Raw genomic sequence first — 22,364 nt, 5'->3', positions numbered from 1 at the left:
ACTAGATCTGAAATTAATTCCTCGCACCTCCTTTCAAACTCCTGAGCAGCGGTCTCTCTGGGTGCTGTAGTTTTAGTGGATTTCTTTTCCTTGGACTTCTAATTCACAAACAACACATAGTTCTCTGAAGAAACAGGGCAAACCTTTGGAAATCTTTTCTTTTACTTTTGCAGCCCTCTTTATCAGCAGCTTTCTCTTCTATCCTAGAAATGACCAATATGAATTTTCTACCAGTTTCTTCTCCTTTACCCATGGCTGTGTTTTCCCTAGAGACAGCTCCTTTCCTGCACCTCGCACCTCTCTGTCATCAGCTCCTCCCTCCCTTAGCTTTGTCACTTCATGTCATTTCTTCTCTCTTGACCTGGCTTCCTATTTCTTGCCTTTCTTCCTGTCCAGCCTCTGTTTTCATACTGACTTCTTTCAGATGTGTTTTTTGGGTATCCCTATTGGAGTCTGATCCTGGGCTCTTTGTGGTAACGGCCTTGATTTCCATGAGCTTCTAAAGCCTCATTTGCATCAACAACACTCTATAAATGATAACAACAGTGACATTTTTCAGCAGCAGCTGAGTCATTTGCTGTAACAATTAATTTATGCCAAATAATTGTCTCTTTTTTTTCCCTTTATACATAAGTTTTCCACAAAAAAGGTAGCAAAGTTCTCAGTTAGTCAATATGATTCATTCACTTCTTGCCTGACACACCGCTAAAATAATTCTTATGAATAAATCCTGCATAGCTTGCCTGCTCCGTGACAATTAAAAGCAAATAAACCAAGCTCGCTATTTGCACTGGAAATTGTGTCATTAAGAGGTGTAAGTACCAAACAGAGTGCCTTTCATGTCAGGCAGTCAATTGCAATCTCGATGTCAACCAAGTATCTCGAAGAGTTACCCAATGTACCTGATCAGAGTAAAGTGTGCGGATCGGGTAGGACCAGATCAAAAAGCCTTGACGCTGGAGGGCTGATAAGTCATTCTCTCACAGACTTGTCTTGTAGTGAGAGAAGATAATGCATAAGCTAGCTGCACAGAGTCTGGGTCTCCCTCCTGGCCTGGTGCAAATCCATCAAAGTCAAAGGAGGATATTGATTTCAATTGCGGGCTGCTGTGAAGTACATGTAAACAAAGGGAGAATCAGTCCCACCTCATTTTAAAAAATGGAGAAATAAACAGGCTGTTTCTTATCTCCATACAGATTCCAAGTAGGTAGCCTTCCACTTTTGGTGGCTCCTCTCCCAGCTCTGACATGAGCAACCTTTGGGAAAAGGCCTGGGCACACACTTTGGCAGCTCGGCGCTATGCCCCGGCGCTGGTTCTTCACCAAGTTCCTCTGTCAAGGCACCCTCCAAGGACTCAGGTTCAGAATAGCTGTGATTATAAGCACCAAGCAGTTCTGCGAGTCCTTTCAAAAAGGCCCCAAAGCCACGGAGTTATAGCTAAAACATGTCTGGATCTCTGGGACCTCCACGGAACAGGCCTAGTCCCTGGCTGAGCCATGTGGGCCCCAACCCGCAGGTATACTGATGTCCTTCCCCACCCTGCTTAGCAGACCCTGCAAGACCACCTCGGTCAGACCTTTCTCTGCTAATTCTGACAGCTCTCACAGCCATTTGTGTGCATCCACACAGCAAAAACAGAGAGAGAGACTTTCCATCTCACATCTTCATTACTTCAGCTTCTCTCCTTTGGCCTTGATAGAAACAACCTGAAACACAACAGATGCTCTCACTTTTACTGTTACCCCTCTCTTTGCATCCCTCCCCAGGCTTTTCTATCTCCAGCAAGCCTAAACGTGGCATTTGGCTTCACAGCTTCTCTTCAGACTTTTTCATGTCTTCAATCTTACCAAGGTGCTGGCAACTTGCTTTCAGGCAGCCAGCCCCTGGTGCCTGAATACCTGTTGCATTATTCATGATCATAGTCATCCATAAAGACCTTAAAAGGAACCTACATTAGGTTTCTGCAGTTCTTTGTATTTTCTTGTCATTCCCCTCATTCTCTGGGAGCAGCTGCAAGGCACCAGTGCAGATCCCAGATGAGGAGAGGACAATATTGCCCAGCTGACCTGGAGCTAATGCAGTACATGCTGCTAAATGGACCTTGGTAAAAATAAAATAAAATAAAAATTAAATTAAAAATAAATACTATGTCCCTTGATGCGTTTAGCTGGACAATCTGGGCTAAATAATAATAATAATAATCCAGAATACCAGCCTGTGATGTTCAGTGTAATCAGGCTCAAGAAAATGGGAGAACAGAAGAACAACCTCTGCAGTCTGCATCTCTGATCCTTTCAAAATACCTCACATGCACCACTTCCAAGCAAACCTCTGGCAATCAGGCCATCATCAGCTCCTCTGGCCTTTGCTGTTGCGATACCACGTGGAGAGGAAGCACTGACCCAAAGGGCTGCCTTTCACTCATCAGCTAACTCCACCAGCCGCAGCTTGAAGGAGAGCCGCTGTTCTGCCAAACAGCCCTGGAGCTGCACAGAGTGCTTTGATGAGCGGCAAGGAGCGGCTGGATGAGCACCTGCTGGGCTGCAGTAACTGGAGCTGCTGCATCTCCGCGGCAGCACCGGCCCTGGTATCAGCCACACAGCAGCACCGAGAGCCCCAGCAGCAGCAGTCTGCACGTACGGTATGCTCTGAGGTAAAGGTGAGCATCAAGGGATGGGGAGGTGTGCGTGTAGGAGCCGAGAGGAAGATGAAACACAACCACAACTTCGACCAAAAGATCAATGGGTGCACGCCCAGGTGCTGCCAGGCTCCTATGCTGCACTGAAAACCAATGCCTTGGTTTGGCAGTGGGTGACACAGGGTGGTGTGAGATGCCTGGGGAGTTTAAACCCAAATCAAAGATATCTTTTGTTTTCTTCATTTAAAAAATCTGAAAAATAATAATAATGTTAAAAATGCATTTAGCACCAACCCCACAAACGCCTTTTCAGGGAAAACTAGTCACAGCTTGAAGTACCCATCACTCCTATCAAAACAAAACATTTTCAATCTCTCATTCAGTTCAGTCCCATAAGCCAGAGCACAAAACACTTGGTAGTTATTTTTACAAAGAGAGGAATATAAAGCATCCCATGACTACAGGGTGCAGAGCAGTCTCAGCTGGCATGCACAGCACTTTGCAGAATCCTACAGAAGCACGGCCATGCTGTGAAGATGGCATGTGATGAGATGTCACTGGGTGAGGACAGATACCCTTGGTCCCATCTCCGCAAAGCATGGGTGCAGGTTTGCCCCGCACCTGCCCGTGCCTCTGTTTGCACTGGCTCCTCTGCAGCTCCCAGGGGAGCACAAAACACTGCTGATGGGACTAAAACCTTATTAGAATTCCAGACAAAAGACTTAAAAACAGACAAAATTCCCATATTCTCCTGCATCCCCTCAAATAATTGCTGGCTGACAGTAGGCTCCAAAGCCAAAGCATTAAATATACAACCGGGCTCTTCTGAGGAGCAAGACTAAGCCCAGCAGGACAAAGGTAGAAGAAGGACCAGAGTGGGCTGCAGTGAACTTTACTGGGTAAATGCCCAAGAGCCCTATGACAATGCATCATAGAAGGGACTTTGCATAAAGTATCATCCTCACCGACTTGGTACGCTCCAGGATCTCTCAGAAGCAGGGGTTGGGATTCTTAGGGAAAGGGGTTGTGAGAGGGGAAGTGAGTCTTCCTGGCAAACGTGTTTTCTTTCCACCAGCCAGGCCCCTAGGTCCCCTGCTGCCAGAGCGCTCAGAATAAAACATTAATTCAATACCACACATTTAATTACACATTATTTGAAAGTGAATTTATTTAACGGAGGAAAATAGTCTTCAGAGAGCATCTGCCTCCCTCAGACTCACGCGTCTGCTGGGAGGGGGCTTGGAGAGGAGATAGGAGGAATAATGGTTTGTTTTACATCAGCAGCTATTGCTGTTCAGCTCAGCCCTTCAAAAAGGGAGATTTTAAAGAGATAGAGTTGTGTTTTGCAGGAACTTACCGGCTGATTTGATTTTCCAGCTACTTTTCACTTGATTGGAAAGCGCTGCTGCAGACAGATACCACTTGTCTTTCTTTTTTATTATTTTCCCAGGGAAGGGAGGGATTACCGGTGGAGGGACAGAGGAGGATTGGCTGCCCCTCGAGGGACTACGCAGCAGTCAGATTTCAGGCTTAAGGTTTAACAACACAGTAATCAGACACTTAGCAGCATCCTATTGCTGAGATGGATAATCACAATAAAGCTGGAAGCGACCAGGTCTCAGCAGCAGCCTCGCAGCTTTAAGAATGTCTCCCACCAGGAACACAGGCCCTTCCGAGGCCCTTGGCTATCGGCTTCCCCAGCCTGAGAAGTCAGCACCACAGCTCTGCCTGTGCCCCTCAGCAGGGACCAGAAGCCTCCCAGCGCCTGCTTGCAGGCGATATCACAGCTCACCTTTCCTCAGTCAGATCTCCACTGCAGAGAAATGGGGACTGGCTCCGGTGCCTGGCACAGGCATCCCCTCCTCGACTGTGTATAAATCATGCTGAACTGCTGCAAAGCCAGAAAAGAGCTGTTGGGTCCACGTGAACCTTTTTTCCAACCCTTATGCCTGCATAGAGTCTTCCTCCCACTCCTTAATTTGGAAGCATCATCAAAAAACTCTCTCCCCTCCTCGACAGCTTAGATTAGCCAGCATTCCCCACCTGGGGGGGTGATGGAGGCAACGGGACCAGCTGGTACTTACCCCTGCAGAGGGCACATCTCAGAGGGCTGGATGTCCCAAGGTGAATTTATTGCTCTTTTCAGCTTCACCAGCCGAATCCTGCTGGTGCCAGCCTGGTCCCAGCAGCCGCTCTCAGCCATGCTGTACTTTGCATGCAGACCCAGGTAGATATTGCAGCACTAGGTACAGGATTTTAGGTTAAGCTTTTTCTTGCAATTCTGAGAATGTAAGTATTTGGGGTACTACTGTTTAAATATTGTCCAGTTTCCATGGATTTGGGGTTCTAGCCACAAATATACACTGCTTCTGCTTAGTCTAGTTCTGCTGTCATCATCTTCCTAACAGCTTCTAGGCTTAACCTGCCCCACTGTAAGTGCTAAAAAATCCCTCATACAACAGTGTCAGACATAGTGAACACATTCTGTGGACCACGCAGCTATTAGAAAGCTGGCATTAAAGAAAGAGGCAGGGTTTGGAAGCCGTCCCAGGACTGATTCACGGCGCAGAACCCACTCTGAACAGAGTAAGAGCTGGCCCCAAACTTGGGTGCAAACTGGAGTGGTATTTTTAGAAGAATCACAGTTCCTGCCAGATGTGAAAGTGAGAAAAGGTTTTCAGAAAAATCTGTTGTGACACAATTTCTGGACCAATTCAAAGCAGGTGATTTTGTGAGAGGGCCTGGTCTTCTGAGCCTTCCAACTAGAGCTCCAGGCAGGTTGGAAGTGCTTCTGATTGCTGTCAGCCTCACCATCATCACAAAGGAAAATGAAAATTTGGACAAAACATGGCATTTTCTGCTTTCTGTTGTTGTGGTGGTTGATGATGTTTTCTGTTTTCTATTTACTCCTGGTAACTCCATGTCCCTATGTCTTCTCTTGCCCCACGCCCAGTCAGTCTCCCACCAGTGGCTTCTTTGCTGGTCATTAAATGGGAGGCTAATGCAGCCAAACTCATGGAACAAGAAAATTCCAGAAGTGAGGCCATATGGAGTGAAAACATGAGGTGCTGAAAGACAGATCTCAGGCTAAAGTTATGATTTAATTAGAAAGCCTCTCTCCAATTTGCCCAATTTCCATTTCTCTCCTTCCTTCCCCTTCCTTCTCGCCTCCTCCGACTCCCTTTCTCCTCGGGCTGACACAGGAGGTGCACGCACGTCCATGGCTTGATGAGGTGTTCCCTCAGACTCATGTTTTCCTAACACCCCAAACGGACCTTGCTCTGTCTTTGTTTCTGCCCGAGGTTTCCTTGGTTTTCTCCCTACTTGTTCTGCATGCATGACACTATCCCTTTCTGCATCTTGCCAACTCCTCCTGCAGAAGGAAACCCCTGAAGGAGGAGTAATGTGAGCCATTTCTGCCTGCTGGGCTCTAAAATTTCTGTGGTTTGGGCAATTTCGGCAATTGTTATGAAGCAGCAAATTATGCAGAGGAAAAAAAAAGAGAGAAGGACGGATCATACAAAGGAATTGGCTAATCTGATGGGGAGAGCAGCTGGTCCTCATTCAGTCACACAGGTCTGTGAGGAGCTGGTGCTTCCTCTCCTCCTTTTGTCTGCGTCTGAGTCAGTCACGGGTAGAACTTGATGAATATTGGGCTGTTGCTTCTGCGATGCTTCACACAACGAGAAATCCCCCTGTCCGCCCACGTCCTTCTCGTTGCTGAAAAAGGAGCAGGACCTCTGAAAGGCAGAGCCTTGCCTCTATGTGGGCTCCAAAAGTGCTCCAGGGTGGGATCCAACTTGTTTCACGGACACTGGCTGAGCAAAGAGACCACCTTGCCAATGGCACCTTCCTCTCCTTGGCAGAAACAGAGCGCTCTGAAAAGCCAGGGGTGAACCAGAACAAGTTGCCTTTGGACAAGGCTTTGCAAATCTCTCTGTCACCAGGCGTTCAGGACTACTTGAGGAACCATGTCTTGTTAGGACACTGCCGTTCTTTCCCTGATGCTACTGCTTTATTGTATTCCCCCCTGTGCCCTGCTTTTATTATGATTACAAACGAAAATCTGTCTTGGCTTGTTGTCTCTGACACTCCCAACGCAGGGAGAAAACAGGGTAATAAAACACTGTAAATGTATCCATTTTCTGTCTGTCATCCTTCAGTGATGCCTCATGCCATTACGAGCCAGATGGGTTGGGGTAAATTTTCACAGAAAAACATTAAAAACTTCACTGTGTGAAAGAAGAAGAAAAAAAAAATCCTACAGTTTTCTCCTGTGCCAAAAAAATCAGCGTCTGCACCAGGGGAAAAATACCCAGTTAATTCTTCTTAAGGGCCCTGGTGAGACTCAAGAAAACATTCTGCAGTGCTGGTAGCCTCAGAAGACATGATTAATTGCAGATGGTGAAAAGGTGCATGTTCAGTTTTAACTGTACTGTGCGTGAGGACTGGATGAATGCTAAGTTGGTATTCGAGACACATGGGGAAGGCAACTTACTAGGATCTTCAGCTACAAAAACAAGATTTTATATATATATATATATATATATCATATACGGCTTAACAGCTTAAATTTTAAACTTGTATGCTGAAGTTTTACAGCAAGACCATACTGCTAATGGAAAGGAGAAAAAATGAGCAAGATTACTGAAAACAAAAAAAAGGAGGGAAAGGAAAATAATGTTTTGCAGTTAGCTGAGGAAACAAAGGCATGAAAGGGATCTTTGCTGCACCCCCCAAAGCTAGCAATAGCAATCTGCAGATGAAAGTATGTGGGTGGTGCTGCAGAGCACAGAGCGGGGCATAATGGTGGAAAGATCTCTGAAATGCTATTAGTTTGTTCTCCTCACTAGCCTAGGACAGGTCTCATTTAATCGGAAAATGGCTTGAACAAGAGTATATATGTTGCTTTCCTGAAACGTCTTAATTGGAGGGCCAGCAGCAGATATTGGGATGGTAACATGGAAAAACCAGAGGCCGGTTCCCACTAATCTAATCCATCAGTCTGCCGGCAAATCCTGTTTTGTTATTGCAATCTGAGCTTTGACAGTGACCTCGAATTCAGTTTGTATTATAAAGGTCACCTTGATGTCTTTTCTTTATCAATCAGAGTTTAAATCGAGTCCCTTAACCTTTTCCCAGAGCAGAGATTTTTCAAGCTGGTAATGGGCAAACCTACACACATTGAGATCTGAGCGCAGATGAGTACCCGAGGTTCAAACCTTCGCTCCAACTCCTTGCATCTACACTGCCAGGCTGCAGCTCTTCTGCAAACAGAGCTCACGTCAAGTCTCAGTCACAAGGTCTCCAGACCAGAAATTGGAATTGCAGAGAAAGCAGACAAAATTAAAAAATAATGAAAGTAAAAATAATTACCGAGCTGTTCAAAATCATATCTTCATTTCTGGAGGGAGTTCAATGAAGGAAAAGATTCCTACGCTGTCCAGCTTGCTTCATTTATCCTTTCTTCACATATAGCACGGCACCTCTGTTGTCTGAATTGCAGTGTCCCCAGATGTTGTCTTCTCTGGTGTGGGTACATGCCTTGTGCTGCTCGTGGTATCGCAGGAGGGTCGCAGAGCTCCTCTCTCTCCACTTCTTTTCTCTCGCTTGGCATTCCTCTCAAACACATCTCAAACAGCAGATTGCAGGGCGCTTTTGGGACCTTAGCAATAGTCAGAGCTGGTGAAAAATCATTCACGTCCGTGGTGTTGCAGCAGGGGTGTCTCTGGCTCTTGCTTTCGCTATTTTCTTGTAGGTCATTAGCAGCAGTTATGAAAAACACAGATGATTAAGGCTGACCTCCAGGACACATCACGTTCAGCCTCTTTCCAATTGGAAACGCTTCTAGCAATAACAGTATCTCCTTTCTGTCATTGCTCTTAGGGCAAGATTTCTTCACGGGCTCTTATTTTAAATCCTACACCAATGTTTCTGCCCCCAGTCATTAATCTCTGATGCTGATCCTTGTCAAATACTTGCTGAAAATCTGTAGGATATCTGCTGAATTTCCTATATATCCAGTGGCAGCTAGATCCACGGGGAATCCCAGCAGATCAGGTAAGTGAGATCTCCCAGTACTTAGAGCCTCATTTTTGACCTTTCCCAGAGCGCTGCTTTCCCAGGTGTTCTCCCACAGCATCCTTTAAGGTTTCAGATTCCCAGGAATTTCCCAGAGCAGGCATTAAACTCACTGGATTGCCTCTTTTCCTCATTATGCCCACCACCTTCCAACCCTCATCAGTCTGCCCCGTTTTAGACAGGCAAATTAAAATGTCAAAGAAGAGCTCAGTGAGTTGTGTGCGTGCCCACATGTGTGGATATTGTGGGATGTGCTCTCCATCTGTAGAGGATGCTCACCTTGTCCAGTACCCTTCACCAGCTGGCCACTGGCATGGGGAGATCTTTCTCTTCACCCTCTATAAAATCGGATGCAATTTTGGCAGATGAAAAAAATATGTAAATGTAATTATCTCTCTTTCCACTTGTCACTGATATAACTGACTTTTGTTCTCCGTGGCCACTCTGAGTTCTTCATGTACCACTCCTGACATAAGCACTTGCTCCTCCATATCATCTGGCTCACTGTTCTCCTCGAACTGCAAGCCCATCCTTGCTGTGAGACCGGTTTTGTTGTCTCTCACAGATACTTGTGTGCAAAAAGACCTTGCTATCTGAAACACGCCCTCAGCATCCCATATGGCTCCCGCTTTCCATTGCTTCGCTTTCTCCCACTTTCTTCTTCCTCCCCTCTGCCGTCCCTGTGATATTTCAGCAGTGCCCCACCATGGTATCTCCATCTCTTCCATGCCTGTGCATCTCAGTCCTTTCATCCCTTATTTCCTCTAGTTTTACTGGACTGAGTGTTTAGGGCAGCCTTCCCAACTGCATCTTAAAGGCCTGCGTTAAAGCCCCGCCGGCTTTCTTCAACTCATTTTGCATTCCCCGTACGGCGGCTCGCTGAAAGGCCAGTGGTTTCGTACGGCTGCCCTTTCCACAGACCCTCCTCAGCACTTCAGCTCTGCGGGGAATATAATCACTGCATCCTAGACGCTCTTCAATTTCAAGTGTATTTATTACAGCCGCTCAATTTCCTTTAATCTGTCATTTCTTCTTCTCCTCCCCCCGTGATTGCCTTCCTTTCACTGAAGTAGAAGTGCACTGAAGGAGGCTTTTCCCCCTGACCCTCGCTGCCCTCTCCAGCCCCGTCCCTGCATCAACTCGCTACCAGTGTCCTGTGCGCTGATTATCGCTCATTCCCGTGCGGCTTAACGAACCTGCTGGGCCGTTTGCAAACAAGTGCAATTGCGGCAGAGAGCAAACTCCCATCGGTGACCGCTCAGGACGAACGGAGGGAGGGAAGAACCATTTTCAAGCACAAATTGCCTGTATCAGCAGCACCGAGATGACAATAGAGACTGAGAAACTCTCCTGGAACAGCCAACCTTAACGACAAAGTGTACCTGTATCTGCCAGAGTCTTGTAGAACAGCGAACTACTGGGGGCTTGAACTGTATTTTCATGATGCATGCCCCTTAGGAAACAAGGCTGAGCATAAAACCACAAACATCCCCACGGAGCCGGAGCTGAAGCACCCCGAGAAGCCCCAGCTGATGTGAAAGACACCCACGTGCCTTCCTCTATGTTACACTGCGTGAGCACCCACGCACACGGGGGTTTAATCGGTGTATTAAAACACTGACACAAACAAACAGGGGCTGCCTTCATAAGCTAGAAAATCCTTGAGTACCTTGTAATTAACCGGGCTTGCCAAACTACTTAATAAGCAGTAGATAGCACGTCTGATGCCCCCGTGCCTTGGCTCACTGGAAAAGCCAGGCAAGAAGTGCTTAAATAAGAAACGAGTTCAGTTCTGAGATGAACCTGTAAGAAATATCATTTCGTTCCCTGTCAAAGAGCTTCTGCCCAGGGCAGACGCAGCTGAGACCAGTGCCTGGGTCACATCCTTCTCCGGTCACGGTCCCCATGCCTGCCCCGGGTCCTGTTCCCTGCCTGGCCATGTGCTCCTCCAGGAACTGCACCAGCCTGGGGTCACACCGTGCCTCAGTTTCCCTTTCTGAAAAAGACCACCAAATTATAGCCTCAGCCAGAGCAAGTCTTCTTGATTTTTGATCACAGAAGTGCTCTAAAAACCTTCAATAGGACAGATACAGAGAAAGGGAACAACACAGCAGGATTGTTACACCACGCACACAACACTTCTCAGCAGCCACCAACACTTAACAGACTAACGGTAGTTTCAAAGGGCTCTTCTCTCCTTTGCAAACTGTCTGCTGAGAGCAGTCACCCTGCACACCACTGCACACCAATTTCACACGAGAAAAAGTATCTTAGCCCTCAGCATCAAGTAGAAGGAGCTGAGGGGAAATATATTTCCTTGTGCTTACCCAGGCCCTTTCCTTTCCAAACGTGGAAGCTGTTGGACCATATCAAGCTCCCCGAAGACACGTCCGATCCGGTTAGGGAAGAGGAAGGACCTGCCACGTGCTTGCTCCATGATCAGGCTGCTCCCAGGCTGCATCGGTGGGTTGCAAGGGGGAGAGGAAAAGGCAGGATCGGGAACACGGGGCAGAAGGCACTGTGGGACACACGGGGGCTTTTACCTTGCCAAACCTTGGACCTTTTTCCTTGTGGTGTCTCATCTTCTGAATATTCTGAGGAAGAAGTACCTCACAGCCGTTTCTCAACCCGGTGATTGAGGACTGGCACTTATTTAGCAACATGTTAGCCTCCAGCACGTGGATTTGGGTGGGATTTGGGGACTCCATACAACACAGTGGTGCTACCCCAACTGTCACCAGCTCACAAAGCGTCCCAAAGTAATGAGACACAAGAAATTATACAAACGGTTTTCTGTCCAGCCACCATTACCTGGACCCACACTGTGAACACCCTTTCCTCACTCCCTCAGGGGTTCAAGGAAAAGGGAGAACTCAGAACGAATGCAAGCAGAGCGGGTGAGACACCTCAGTGTTACTTAGCATCCCTGAATGCAGAATGGGCAGGCAATGCCTTTGTTTTATTCCAAATTCCAGCACATCCTGGCACACCACCACCCACCCATGCCCCCTGCAGCCCAGCCGGCTCTGGGGCAGCCCTGTCTCTGCTCCCCCCTGCTCCCCCCAAGCCCAGCAACTGCTGAGAAGCAGGGCAAAGAAGTGCCCTTAAACACAGCTCCCTGCAAGTCCACCCCGGGCCCCCCCAGCTCTGCGGCTAGTCCTAGATCCCAACTGGATTCTTCTTTTCATTCTTCTTTGTTCTGCCTCTCATTCTAGTGCTGAACCCCAGGCCTGCTGCCTCCAAGCTCCCTCCAAATGCTGCATTCATCCATTTTTAAAGGTGACCTTCCAACTTTAAAGGAAGTTTGCAAGCCTCGCTGTCTTCATTTGCCCTCTCCTTCTTTTCAACCTGCTCTGTATTATGAATTGAAAAGGGCCCAAAAGGTTTCTCTATTAAAAAATAAAATCTTTAGAAAGAGCACAAGTTTCCGAATCATTTCTCTCCCAGTTTTTGCAGCAGCCTCCGTGGGTGTCACGGCACTTGCTGCAAGCTGCCAGCTCTGCTGGTGAAACTTTCTTGGGCTCTCGGTCTCCTCGCATCCCCACATATGCCCACATCTGCACCCCCCTGCCTCGTACTGTCGCTGCTGTTTGGCAAAGCAGTGCTCTGAAATCTGGGTAAAAATAACCTTGGAAAGGGCAGGGATGGAAACGGGGTTATTTTTAACTTGGATCATGCTAGAGACCTGGGTTAGGCTGTGGCCTCATAAGCTCTTGTGCTGGCACAAATGAAGGGCAGCAAATAAATGAAGTTCTTTTTATCTCACCTTGCTGCCAAAGCTGTGTCTGACAAGCCCTGGGGCCATATAACGATGGAAAGGGAAGATGTCTGCAGCCCTTAGCTATAACAGTATTACTCTTACCAATGAATTGGTCACAGTAATTAAATAGGCAGTAACAAAGCAATACAAGTGTTTCTTGCTGTTGAGGTACATTTTGCTATTTAATCAGGAAAGACAGGACCTGAATTTTTACTGCAATAAAACTGAGATAAGGAAAAAAATGATTTTGTAAAATGAAGGCTCAACTTCCAGCCCTTTTCTTAGAGTACAGCTTCAAACAGAAAACAAGTAAACAAAGCAACCAACCGGTCCCTCTTCCACCAGAGTTTTCACTTTTTTTTACAAACCGTTCAATTGCATTTTCCCCTGTGACTGTTTGCCAGCTTCAGCGTTAACCCTTCCACCTTGCCTGACCCCAAGGCACACCTGGGGCTCTTCGTTCTCCATCAAACCCCATGTGTCCACGTTCCTGGCATCCCCACTGTGCTCTCACACGCTCACTAAGACACACTCTTTACTTCTTTCAAGAGCAACCATCAAGCAGCACAACAAGGGAAGTAGCTGACTAGTTTCTTGCTACAATTATCTACTGACAGTAGAAAAGTATTTCGGATTACATTACCTTTAGAAGGAGGGAGGGTTTCCCAAAGCAAAAGCAGGATCATGAGGAGAAGGTGCTAGCGGGTCAAGATTTAATACAATAAATAATGGAAGGTTCCTTGCCTCACACCCTCAGCCTTTCCTCAGCTCTGATGTTGGGATTCATCTTTGGGATATGAATGATTCATGGAGCCTTAAAATATATATAATCCATACCTCCCAGAACAAAGAGTCCTTATTCAGAGAGTTGTGAGGGAACAGAGAGCAGCGTGTGCGGTGCCAGCACCTGGGCTGGGATGTCCCTTGGGAGAGGACCCACACGGCTCCCCATTTCTTTCTGGACCCAGAAGCTGTCCTGAGCTTGATGCTGAACTCTGCAGGAGTCCCCAGCTCAGTCTCTATGGCACAGGGACATGCTTACTGCTGAGGGTTTCGAGAATTGCTTTCTTGAATCATACCCAGGACCAGCTCAGGGACAGAATCTCCTCATCCATCCCCAGCAGCCAGAGCATACAAATACCACCAGTGCACGGCAAGGGATTTAAATGATTTATGCAGGATTACAGACAGGGAAGCTCTAGTGAAAACTTACCTCCATGTCACAGGCTAATAGACTGAGGACTTCACCATCCTGACTTCCAGTTCTCTGATCAGACGATCACATTTACCGATGGTATCTCTTCTCTCGGAAACACAACACAATACTTCTGCCAACAATATTTAATTCCTACTGTGCATATAAACATAGACATGCACACATCCTGCACCACGAGCAGTGAACATTGGCTTAGTTCTCCAGACATGAATGTTACCTCAAGAAACTCCACCGATGTTATGCCAAGGTGCCCTCCTTTCCCACCAAAGACATGGTCTTCCTCTGACTCCTTGTTGGGGAACCTAAGCATGGGTCTGGGTAAGATCTGGTGAAAGCCCCAAGCCCATGAGAGTCCGTCCTTACTCCACATCCATCATAAACCCACAATGCCCACCCTGCTCTCCCTGTGCCTGTGCTGCCTTTGGGGGGTCCCATGGCTTGTATCCAGTAAGCTATGGGATGCCTCCCTCCCTATGCTGACAGCAGGTAAACCTGAGCTTCAAGGTACCAAAAGCTAATGGCACAGACATAAAATCATTAAGATTGGGAAAGACCTCCAAGATCATCTGGTCCAACCATAAAAGCTTGAACCATCCCTTCAAGGGATCATCCATGTGGCCTGTTTTCAGTGGCTGTTTCAGGATCAAAGAGCCAGGTTGAATCTGTGCTGTATCTACCGCTCATCAGTACTACTTTTCATTGCCTTCCGGAGTCTTAAATAATACACCTTAGAAGGGACATTGCCAGTCCTTACCCATTTGAGGAAACCCAACAATATCTCAATATCTTTAATTCTTGGGAGTCTTCTTTACTTCCTGGACCAACTTGCAGGAGTCCCCTCCGGTTAACAGGATTAAACTGAACTTTTCTTTCCTGGTTTCCAGCTCTCACCCAGTGCCAGATCTGTAGCGTTTCCAGCCAGAAGAACCCCAACTAGTCCCTGAACAGGGACTGACACTTTCTCAGGTATTGTCTCATGCAGTTATCCTTTATGCATTTAGACCAGTTCCATCAAAATAATTCCTTCTAGAGGGCTGAATTCAGTGTATTGCACACAATAGCTCCCTGGAAGGAGAAAAAAATGACACTTACCTGTCTTTAAGCAAGTCCCTTTTCATGCAACGTCTGTGCACTGTGAGATGTGATGGCTTTGGGGACCGTGTATCTTGCGTTGTTGTACCAGTGCTGAGCACATGACTTAAACACTCCTAAATTTGCAACCCCCTCTGGCACCAGTCAATGAACAGACGTGTCTCAGGGAACACAAAGCAAACCCGCAGCCACATTCACCAGTCCATGGGGGACTGAACCAGGCAGTGCCATGCAAGCAGTGACTGTGCACAGCTGCTCCTATGGTCCCCACACATCACTGGGAACTGATGCAGCAAAACCAAAAATTGGTATTGATCCATAACCTCTCTAAATTACCAGGCACCAAGGCCTCTTGAGGAGATCAACTCTTTGGCCTGGCAAGATTAGCTCACGATGGTGGCGTTTGAAATGTGCACACTGCATTATTAGGATGCCATCCCCATTATTGTCACCAGGGGCTGAATCCCTGCAGAACCAGACCCCTGGATACATGCAGAGCTTGCAAGACCACGAGCTGCTTCTCTCTTGTATAAGATGTTGCAATACTCTCCCTTGCCTGGCCCACAGACTCCGCGTATCCCTCCCTCCCCCTGACCCCAATTATCTTAATAAACAGCCTGGACACATCTCTGACTCACTTAAGATAATGATGACCTGGCCATGATTAGCTTACTCAGACTTCCTGGCAGTTTACTGAACCTAATGTGACTCCAGTCTGGTTCTTTTGGATTTCTCATGAAAGAGGCTGACCTCTAGCAGCGGCTGCTCTGCCATTAGCGGGTGGAGACCTATACACAGATCAAACTCAGGCTGCTCCCAAAAATCAGGCTGGAGCCATGAAAGCTACTTTTTCTGAAAACAAGCTCTTAACTACTCCGAATGGCATAGGTAGCATTGGTTTCTCTTGCCAGCAGACAGATCTGGTAGGGTGGTACCACTGCCAAGGTATGAAATGGAAATATGGGGGCAAGGACAACCCCAAATACCATAGTACTGAAGAGCATCTCTGCATGTTAACATCTCTGGCTGCCTGTCTGAAACATTCATCCACCCAACCTGAGAGCAAAAGCAGCACCATTCAGCCAGTCTCACAACATGAATATATGAAGCAAAGCCGTGGAGGAAGAAGGCTAAATAATCTGAAATCATAGGCAAATCCTTACAAGAAGTCAACTCATCTGCAGGAATCGGGCACAGGTCACAAATGACTCACTAAAAGCAGAGCAAATCATTTAACCAGTGCTTGGAACAAATCCTTCTGCTTTGTATAGAACAACCAGAACTTACTCCTGCTGATTAGTCAACAGTTACACTCACAAGTTCAAAATTACTATCAAAGTTCAAATATAATTGTCTTGTACTTGCACTTTGCTTCACTGTTGGAGAGACCATCATCTTTTCTTAGCTAAGGAATCATCTTGCACTTATTTACCAAGGCTGGGAGTGCGGCTTAGGATTTTCTTAACTCTTAACTTGACAAACTCAAAGACAGAACTCCAACTCAAAGCCCCAATCTGCAAAAACCCAGTTAACACCATTTTGAGTTTCTGTACAGATTTCAACAGGAGCAGGCACTTACCAATTCTCAGGAAGCCAATTACCAAATCCCAACAAGGAAGATGGACAAACAACCCCCAAAACTGCTGTGACATATCCAAGGAGGTGAAATTCAGAACTGAAGAGTGACTTCAGGAGCCGAAGCAACCAAACTGAGTTTCCAGCAGAAGCAGAGGCACCGTATTTGCACCCCTCTGCCCAGCATATGTCAGCTTACAAGGGCTTGGGTGTAAGAGAGCACCAAAGAGAGCAACACGCATTTCTCACCTGTTTGGTGCTGCTTTTCAGAAATTGCACCATTAGAAACACAAAGGACGCCACATTGGGCAAATGAGCTTATTTTTACAGTTGGGCTTCCTATGTTGTTTGTTGGTGGGTCAAGGCAAAGCTGGTCAGTAGGGCTAAATCTGTGTGATCCCCCACAGTGTGGATGTCCGGCAGCCTCCAGTGCATGCCTGCGGCACATCACCAGGCATGGGGATGTTGGGACAGCAGCTGATGCTTTGATGCAGAGCCTGGCACACCAGGCCACATGTTGGCACCACTAAGGAGCCTGCCTGTCGGGAGGAGGCTGTGGGAAGACATCAGGGAAACTACAGAAAATAAAGGCAAAGCAAAATGAACCGTAACAGCAGAGGGAGATACATCGCTTCGCCAGATAAAGCACCTTTTCCAGCTGTGTGCATGCTGGTCTCTCATCACAGTCTTTCCCATTCAAAGGGGGTGTATGCATTTTCCCACAGCTTCTTAAACTTCTCTGCTAAATGATCCGGGCCTAGAGGCACTGGGAGATACACAGTTAATAAGGACTCTTCAGCTCGTTGCATAAATCCTACCAGAAGCACTTCAAAACGTTAAACAAAAATGAAGTCACCCAGCATTGATTTGTTGTGTGCTCTCTTCCCACCACTCACCCAAACCTATGTTTTTAAGCTCTACTTCTGTGTCTAGGCCTCTTTATCCTCTGCTAATGCCCAGGCTTAACCCTGAGGATGTGCAGCTCTCTCTGGGTACAAATTGGAGCAGAGTGGTGATGCACTGCTGCAGGTTGCTGACACTGCAGAAGCACCTTCCTCCAACTGTCCACAGCTCCTGAGACATCTGCCCTGGTGTCCTCCCCTACCAGCAGGGCACAAACACATGCTGGGAAGGTCAAAGACCTGGTGGTGGGAAGACTACCACCTTCAAAAGAAGCTCCAGCCTTTTGGGAAAGAAGGGTTGACTTCTTAAAAGCACATCTAAATAAACAGAAGAGCAGTAAAGAATATCCAGACTCATCCTGTGCAACTTGGATAAGCAGCTATGGAGACTCACAGCACTCAGCAGGGCCAACGTACCCTGATCATGACCTTCAGCATCACAAGTATCAAACACTCGCCTGCAGCAAGTCCAAGCGCAAGGTCCTGCCAAGCCACACAGTGCTTCCTTTGCACAGAGAGGTATTGTGCCAGAATTGTACCATGCCCATCACACTCACTCCAGGCATGGAGCTAAAAATGACTCCATCTTTCTAGAGTCAAAACACAAGGAAACAAAACACCACTTCTCTGCTCATCCCATGCAGGGGTCACATCGTACAAGACCTGAGAAGGCAGGGCCGTGACTTTCGGGAGGAGCTGATATGTACCACTGCCTGTGCCCTACCAAACCAGTACACAACTCCTTCAGTAATAAGCTCTGCAAATAATTCAGGAGCCATTTGAAGCCAGCGTGGGAAGGGAGAGCAGAACAGCAATATCAACTCATGGTCTGGCTCTCTTGAAGAGCATGGAGCCTTCGTACAAGTACATCAGGCAACAGAGATGACCAAGAAGCAAGCACAAGGTGAAACAAGTGCCCAACCCCTCCATAACACATATCACAGCCCTGGAGCATAGTCACGCTAGCTCCTTGGGAACTGAGCATCATAACCATCAGGTGAACTCATACCCAAGGAATCAGTTGTCCTGAAATACCAGCAGCCTATGTAATTCGTTAATCAACCTTTGTTCGCAGTGTCGCTGGGCTGTGAGACCTGATAACAGACCCTGGTGTGGTGGGGAAGATATGGCAGGGCTTCCAACACCCATGTTTGCTTCCCATAGCTGAAAAAGGAGAGGGAAACAAGGACAAAATCCAATGCATTTCAGCTGGCCAGCAGATGTATAAGGTTGTACATCAGGAGACAAACGTTCATCCCAGGCATTGCAGAAATCCCTAAAAAAGTAAAGATCTCAGCCATCATCCGTCCTGTGAACAACACCCAATCGCTTCTAGAAACATTCTTATCAGAAGGGAAAAACAAGCAGAAATGCACTCAGTGTCATTTTGAGACGTTTGCTTGAAATTCATGCCAGGAAGTTACAGCAACAGAAAGATGCTGGAACAAGTTTTTATCTTGCTCATCAAATTTCTCACCAACTTTCCATGACGGTTCCAGCACCATCCACCAACATCAACTCAAACAAGTCCCCAGCCTTATGCTCGCCGTCACCTGCAGGTTGGCACAGAAGCTTTAAGTCACAGAAATGACTTCTCCCAGGGACAATACAGACACGAGACACAGCCTCTAAGACACATCCTCGAGCCAAGCCCTGCACATTGCAAAGCAGCTCCTCCCTACCCCTGGAGCACCCAACCATCCTTATGTGAACGCTCAAGGAGAAACCAAAGTCTGCCACTCACCTGGCACCCCACTGCCTCTACATCACACGTATCCTTGCCAGTTTAATAGGATAATTGTCCCCAATAAAGGGACAACAGTCCAACACGCAAACAAGAGGACAACTTGCATAGCCAAGCAGCAACAGCATGTTCTGAAATGAGCACTGCAGCCACATCAACCTTTTAGTTCCCTGAGAGATAAGGCTCCTAATAAAACTCCTTCCGCTGAGTGCCGAAGCTTGCCTTGACAAACCCTACCACCATCTCCCAGCAGTACCACCTTGACCATTTTGAGCTACAAAACCCAACAGGTTGTCAACCGAGGTCAGCAGCAGAGATACAGGAGCAAGAGCCACACCTGAGCAATGTTCACACCACAACTGTAAATCCCACCCTCTGCACCCTCCCGAAGATACAAACAAACCAGGCTCCCCACACGTGGAACATCTCGTGAAGAAGTGGACTATAGGACGTGTCATTGTGAATGTTTATTTATTTTGTCTTCAAAGAAGAGACCTGATGCAGCTGTTTCGTTAGAAAATAAAGTGTTTATTAAGAAACTAGACATTGAACACCCCTATAGTCTCTGTGAAAAGGGACCGTCCCATTTCCCATTAGCACAGGATGATAGTTATGGCAAGATAAGAATGCTCAAAGATGGAGGAGTCTCATTGACAGAATATGAGGTAATGATTTACAATAATTAAAAATAAAATAAAATTGAAAAAAAAAAGAAAAAAAAAAGAAAAAAAACATCCTTAGACTTGCTACTTAAAGCCACCAATCGGAAACGGCCATGACTGGCTTTCGTTTTCAGCAGTAAGGAACCAGAGACTGTAACTGGTGTTAAACAAATTGAGACATCGATCACAGTGGGGAGAACTGCTTTAAATTATGCTGTACGGTCTGGAGGATTTCTTCTAAGCAGAGATGGACCTGAGCTGCAAAATTCAACCCTTCCTCTGCTAGGGTGTTTGGGTATAGGCTTCTGGTTCAGGCCCACGGATGTGTCTCTACGACTGATATACACAGTTGAGAGCAGAGTCCCCTGAACAGTGCTAGGGAGAGGAGACAGTTCAGACGGACGAGACATCCCCAGGTCGGGTGGGCGACTCCCAGGAGATGGGGAATTCAGTTCAGACAAGCACCCAGTGATTCGCACGCTTCGCGAAGCTCCTCCTCACTCCGTGAATCCGCAGAATTGAGGTGTGAGTAACGAATGGCCGCGGCTCCTCTCTCGCGGTGCACCTCTCGCATTTCCAGCTCCGATGCGGGCAGGAAACATTGCTGGAGTTTGGTCATGGTTTCTGAAGTGATCCAACCCGAACCAGGCCTCCTCGTCCTAACGCAGGTGCCCCCCTACGGCACGTCCGTTAACTTAAAGCAATCTGCCACCGTTTCTCCCGTACTCTTCTATTGCACTTTACCTTTTTGAGTGAGTGAACCAGGAAAAGAAGCAAGAGAATGGAACATTCACGGGGACATCCCTATGAGAAAGCTGATTAAAAAACCTCCTGGCCATCTCCAGGGCGGTTCACGTAGGGCACGTGTAAAGGCAGGGAGAAGCAGAACATCCCATTCTGAGGCTTCTGCCCAATTCTGGTGGACAGGGACGAGGACTCTTCCCAGTGGCAGCGACCCCTCAGGGCTGGTGATTTGCAGACATCCCTGGAGTGATAAGGTCATCTCGGGCCACCGAGAAGGCAAGAAAAGCTGAGTGGCTGGTGAGCAAGCTCCTGGTTCAATACTCTTCTCCGAAAAGGATCTGGCCAAACCTGAAGCTTTCGGGATTTTGTTTTTTCTCTAGAGAAAATCCTCTTTGCTTATAGGTTTTCACCGATACGTGTGAGCAAATCTGTATTTCCCCATACACGTGACATCCAGAGAGTCCAAGGAAAACCCTGCAAGTTGCCACGAGGGCAGCTGACTTCTCTTGAGGACAGGATCAAAGGGTTTATTTTTCCATCTGAGAGGCTTTGGATGAAGTAAGACAAAAGTGGGAAGGGAGAGGGGGAGAGAATACAAATACCGGCCAGAGAACAAGATCGATATTCCTGTTTATGCCACAGAAGAAGCAACAGAATACTTATTTTTCCTCCCCTTCGGTCGGTCTGCCTCGAGCTGATCGTTCTGGGAACGTGACTGGGTTACAATCAATCTCTACTTGGGTGGGAGTACAGGGGAGAGCTAAATGGGGCTGGAAAAGGCCCAGCAACTGGGACCTGCGTGTGCCTGATACGATTTTCCACTTTGCTTACTGCCCTAGTCCTGGCAAGGACACGGACCCTCCTGCGCTATGGATTCTCCATCCATGCAGGAAGTCCAGGCACCTCCTCAGATAAAGCTCATCACTCAAGCAGCAGGGAGAGACCAGAGCACGACAACGATATAGTCAGATCCAACGAGCTGCTCTAACACACAGACAGACAGACAGACAAAAAAAAGCCTCCTAGAATATGTGCACTTCAAAGATAACCACATCCTCTTCCCATCAGAGAAGTAAGATTTTCTTTCCGTTATTATTCCTTCCAACATTATTTTCTGTGCAAGAACTGGGAGCGGGGCTGCCTTTGCTCTTACCAAAAGTCTTCGTTCTGCTTTAGTTTCTTCCAGGCTCCCGCCTCAGCTCGCTCTGGGAGACCTCCCATCGCGGTGCCACAGTAAGAGGTGATGGCGGCATTCACTGGGTGTTGCGAAGACACAAGCTTACAAGGAAAACTCCAAGCAGGGAGGAGGACATGACTAAAGATGTCAGTTTGGTTGGCTTGGTTGGTTTTGTTTTGTGTTTTATTTTAAAGCAAAAGTACAATTATTTACTGTGTTATTAGGATGACTCCTTTCAATTGAGTTTAATTTTCTTTATTTGCTCTCATTGCTGCTGTTGTGCCTTGCAGGAATATTTAACGAACACAGCGACCATTGGAGGAAAGAACAGCCCTGTTATCTGGTGACAGAAAACCACAGTTTCAGTTGGCTTTAACGTGTGTACAGGCAGGGCTGTAGAGTCCTATTAGGAGGAGACCTCAATCCATACAGACCACGCTTACTGCTTCCCACCATTTTGAGGGCACAGCCTATAAACTTGACATCAGAACAGGGACTTTTAAGGAGTTTTTAAAAGCCATGACGTCCTTTGCTGAAATAAACACTGACATCCTCAACATAAATGCCTTGGTTAAGAGGTTTGGAATGTCCAGGGAGGCTTATTGGATTCAACATAATTTCTCTGAAACCTAAAGGGGGAAAAAAAACAGAAAAAAGAAAAAAGCAAAATAAAGTAAACGAAAAAACAAAAAAGAGCAAAACTAGAAAAAAAGAGAGAGATATCGACACACATATAATTATTAAAAAAGAACCAAATGAATAACCAGCAAACG

General features: G+C 47.0%; 1 protein-coding gene across 9 annotated transcripts in view; it reads right to left on the bottom strand.

Annotated features, from left to right (window-relative positions):
- Positions 1-22,364, bottom strand: part of NTRK3 (neurotrophic receptor tyrosine kinase 3) — a 207,510-nt gene that overhangs the window by 58,279 nt on the left and 126,867 nt on the right. Inside the window, exon 13 of one of the 9 annotated variants that reach the window (XM_080607086.1) lies at positions 19,516-22,220. The exons of the other annotated variants lie outside the window; for them this stretch is intronic. Within the exon in view, the coding sequence (XP_080463212.1) occupies positions 22,102-22,220 (119 nt within the window). The 3' untranslated portion in view covers positions 19,516-22,101. Of the gene's footprint in view, positions 1-19,515; positions 22,221-22,364 lie in introns of those variants that run through there. 9 annotated transcript variants of the gene reach the window in all.

The sequence above is a fragment of the Anser brachyrhynchus genome (genome assembly GCF_964034855.1).
Source record: "Anser brachyrhynchus genome assembly, chromosome: 11".
Classification (NCBI taxonomy): domain Eukaryota; kingdom Metazoa; phylum Chordata; class Aves; order Anseriformes; family Anatidae; genus Anser; species Anser brachyrhynchus.
Note: the sequence above shows the minus strand (reverse complement) of the source record. Positions and strands in the feature narration are given on the sequence as shown.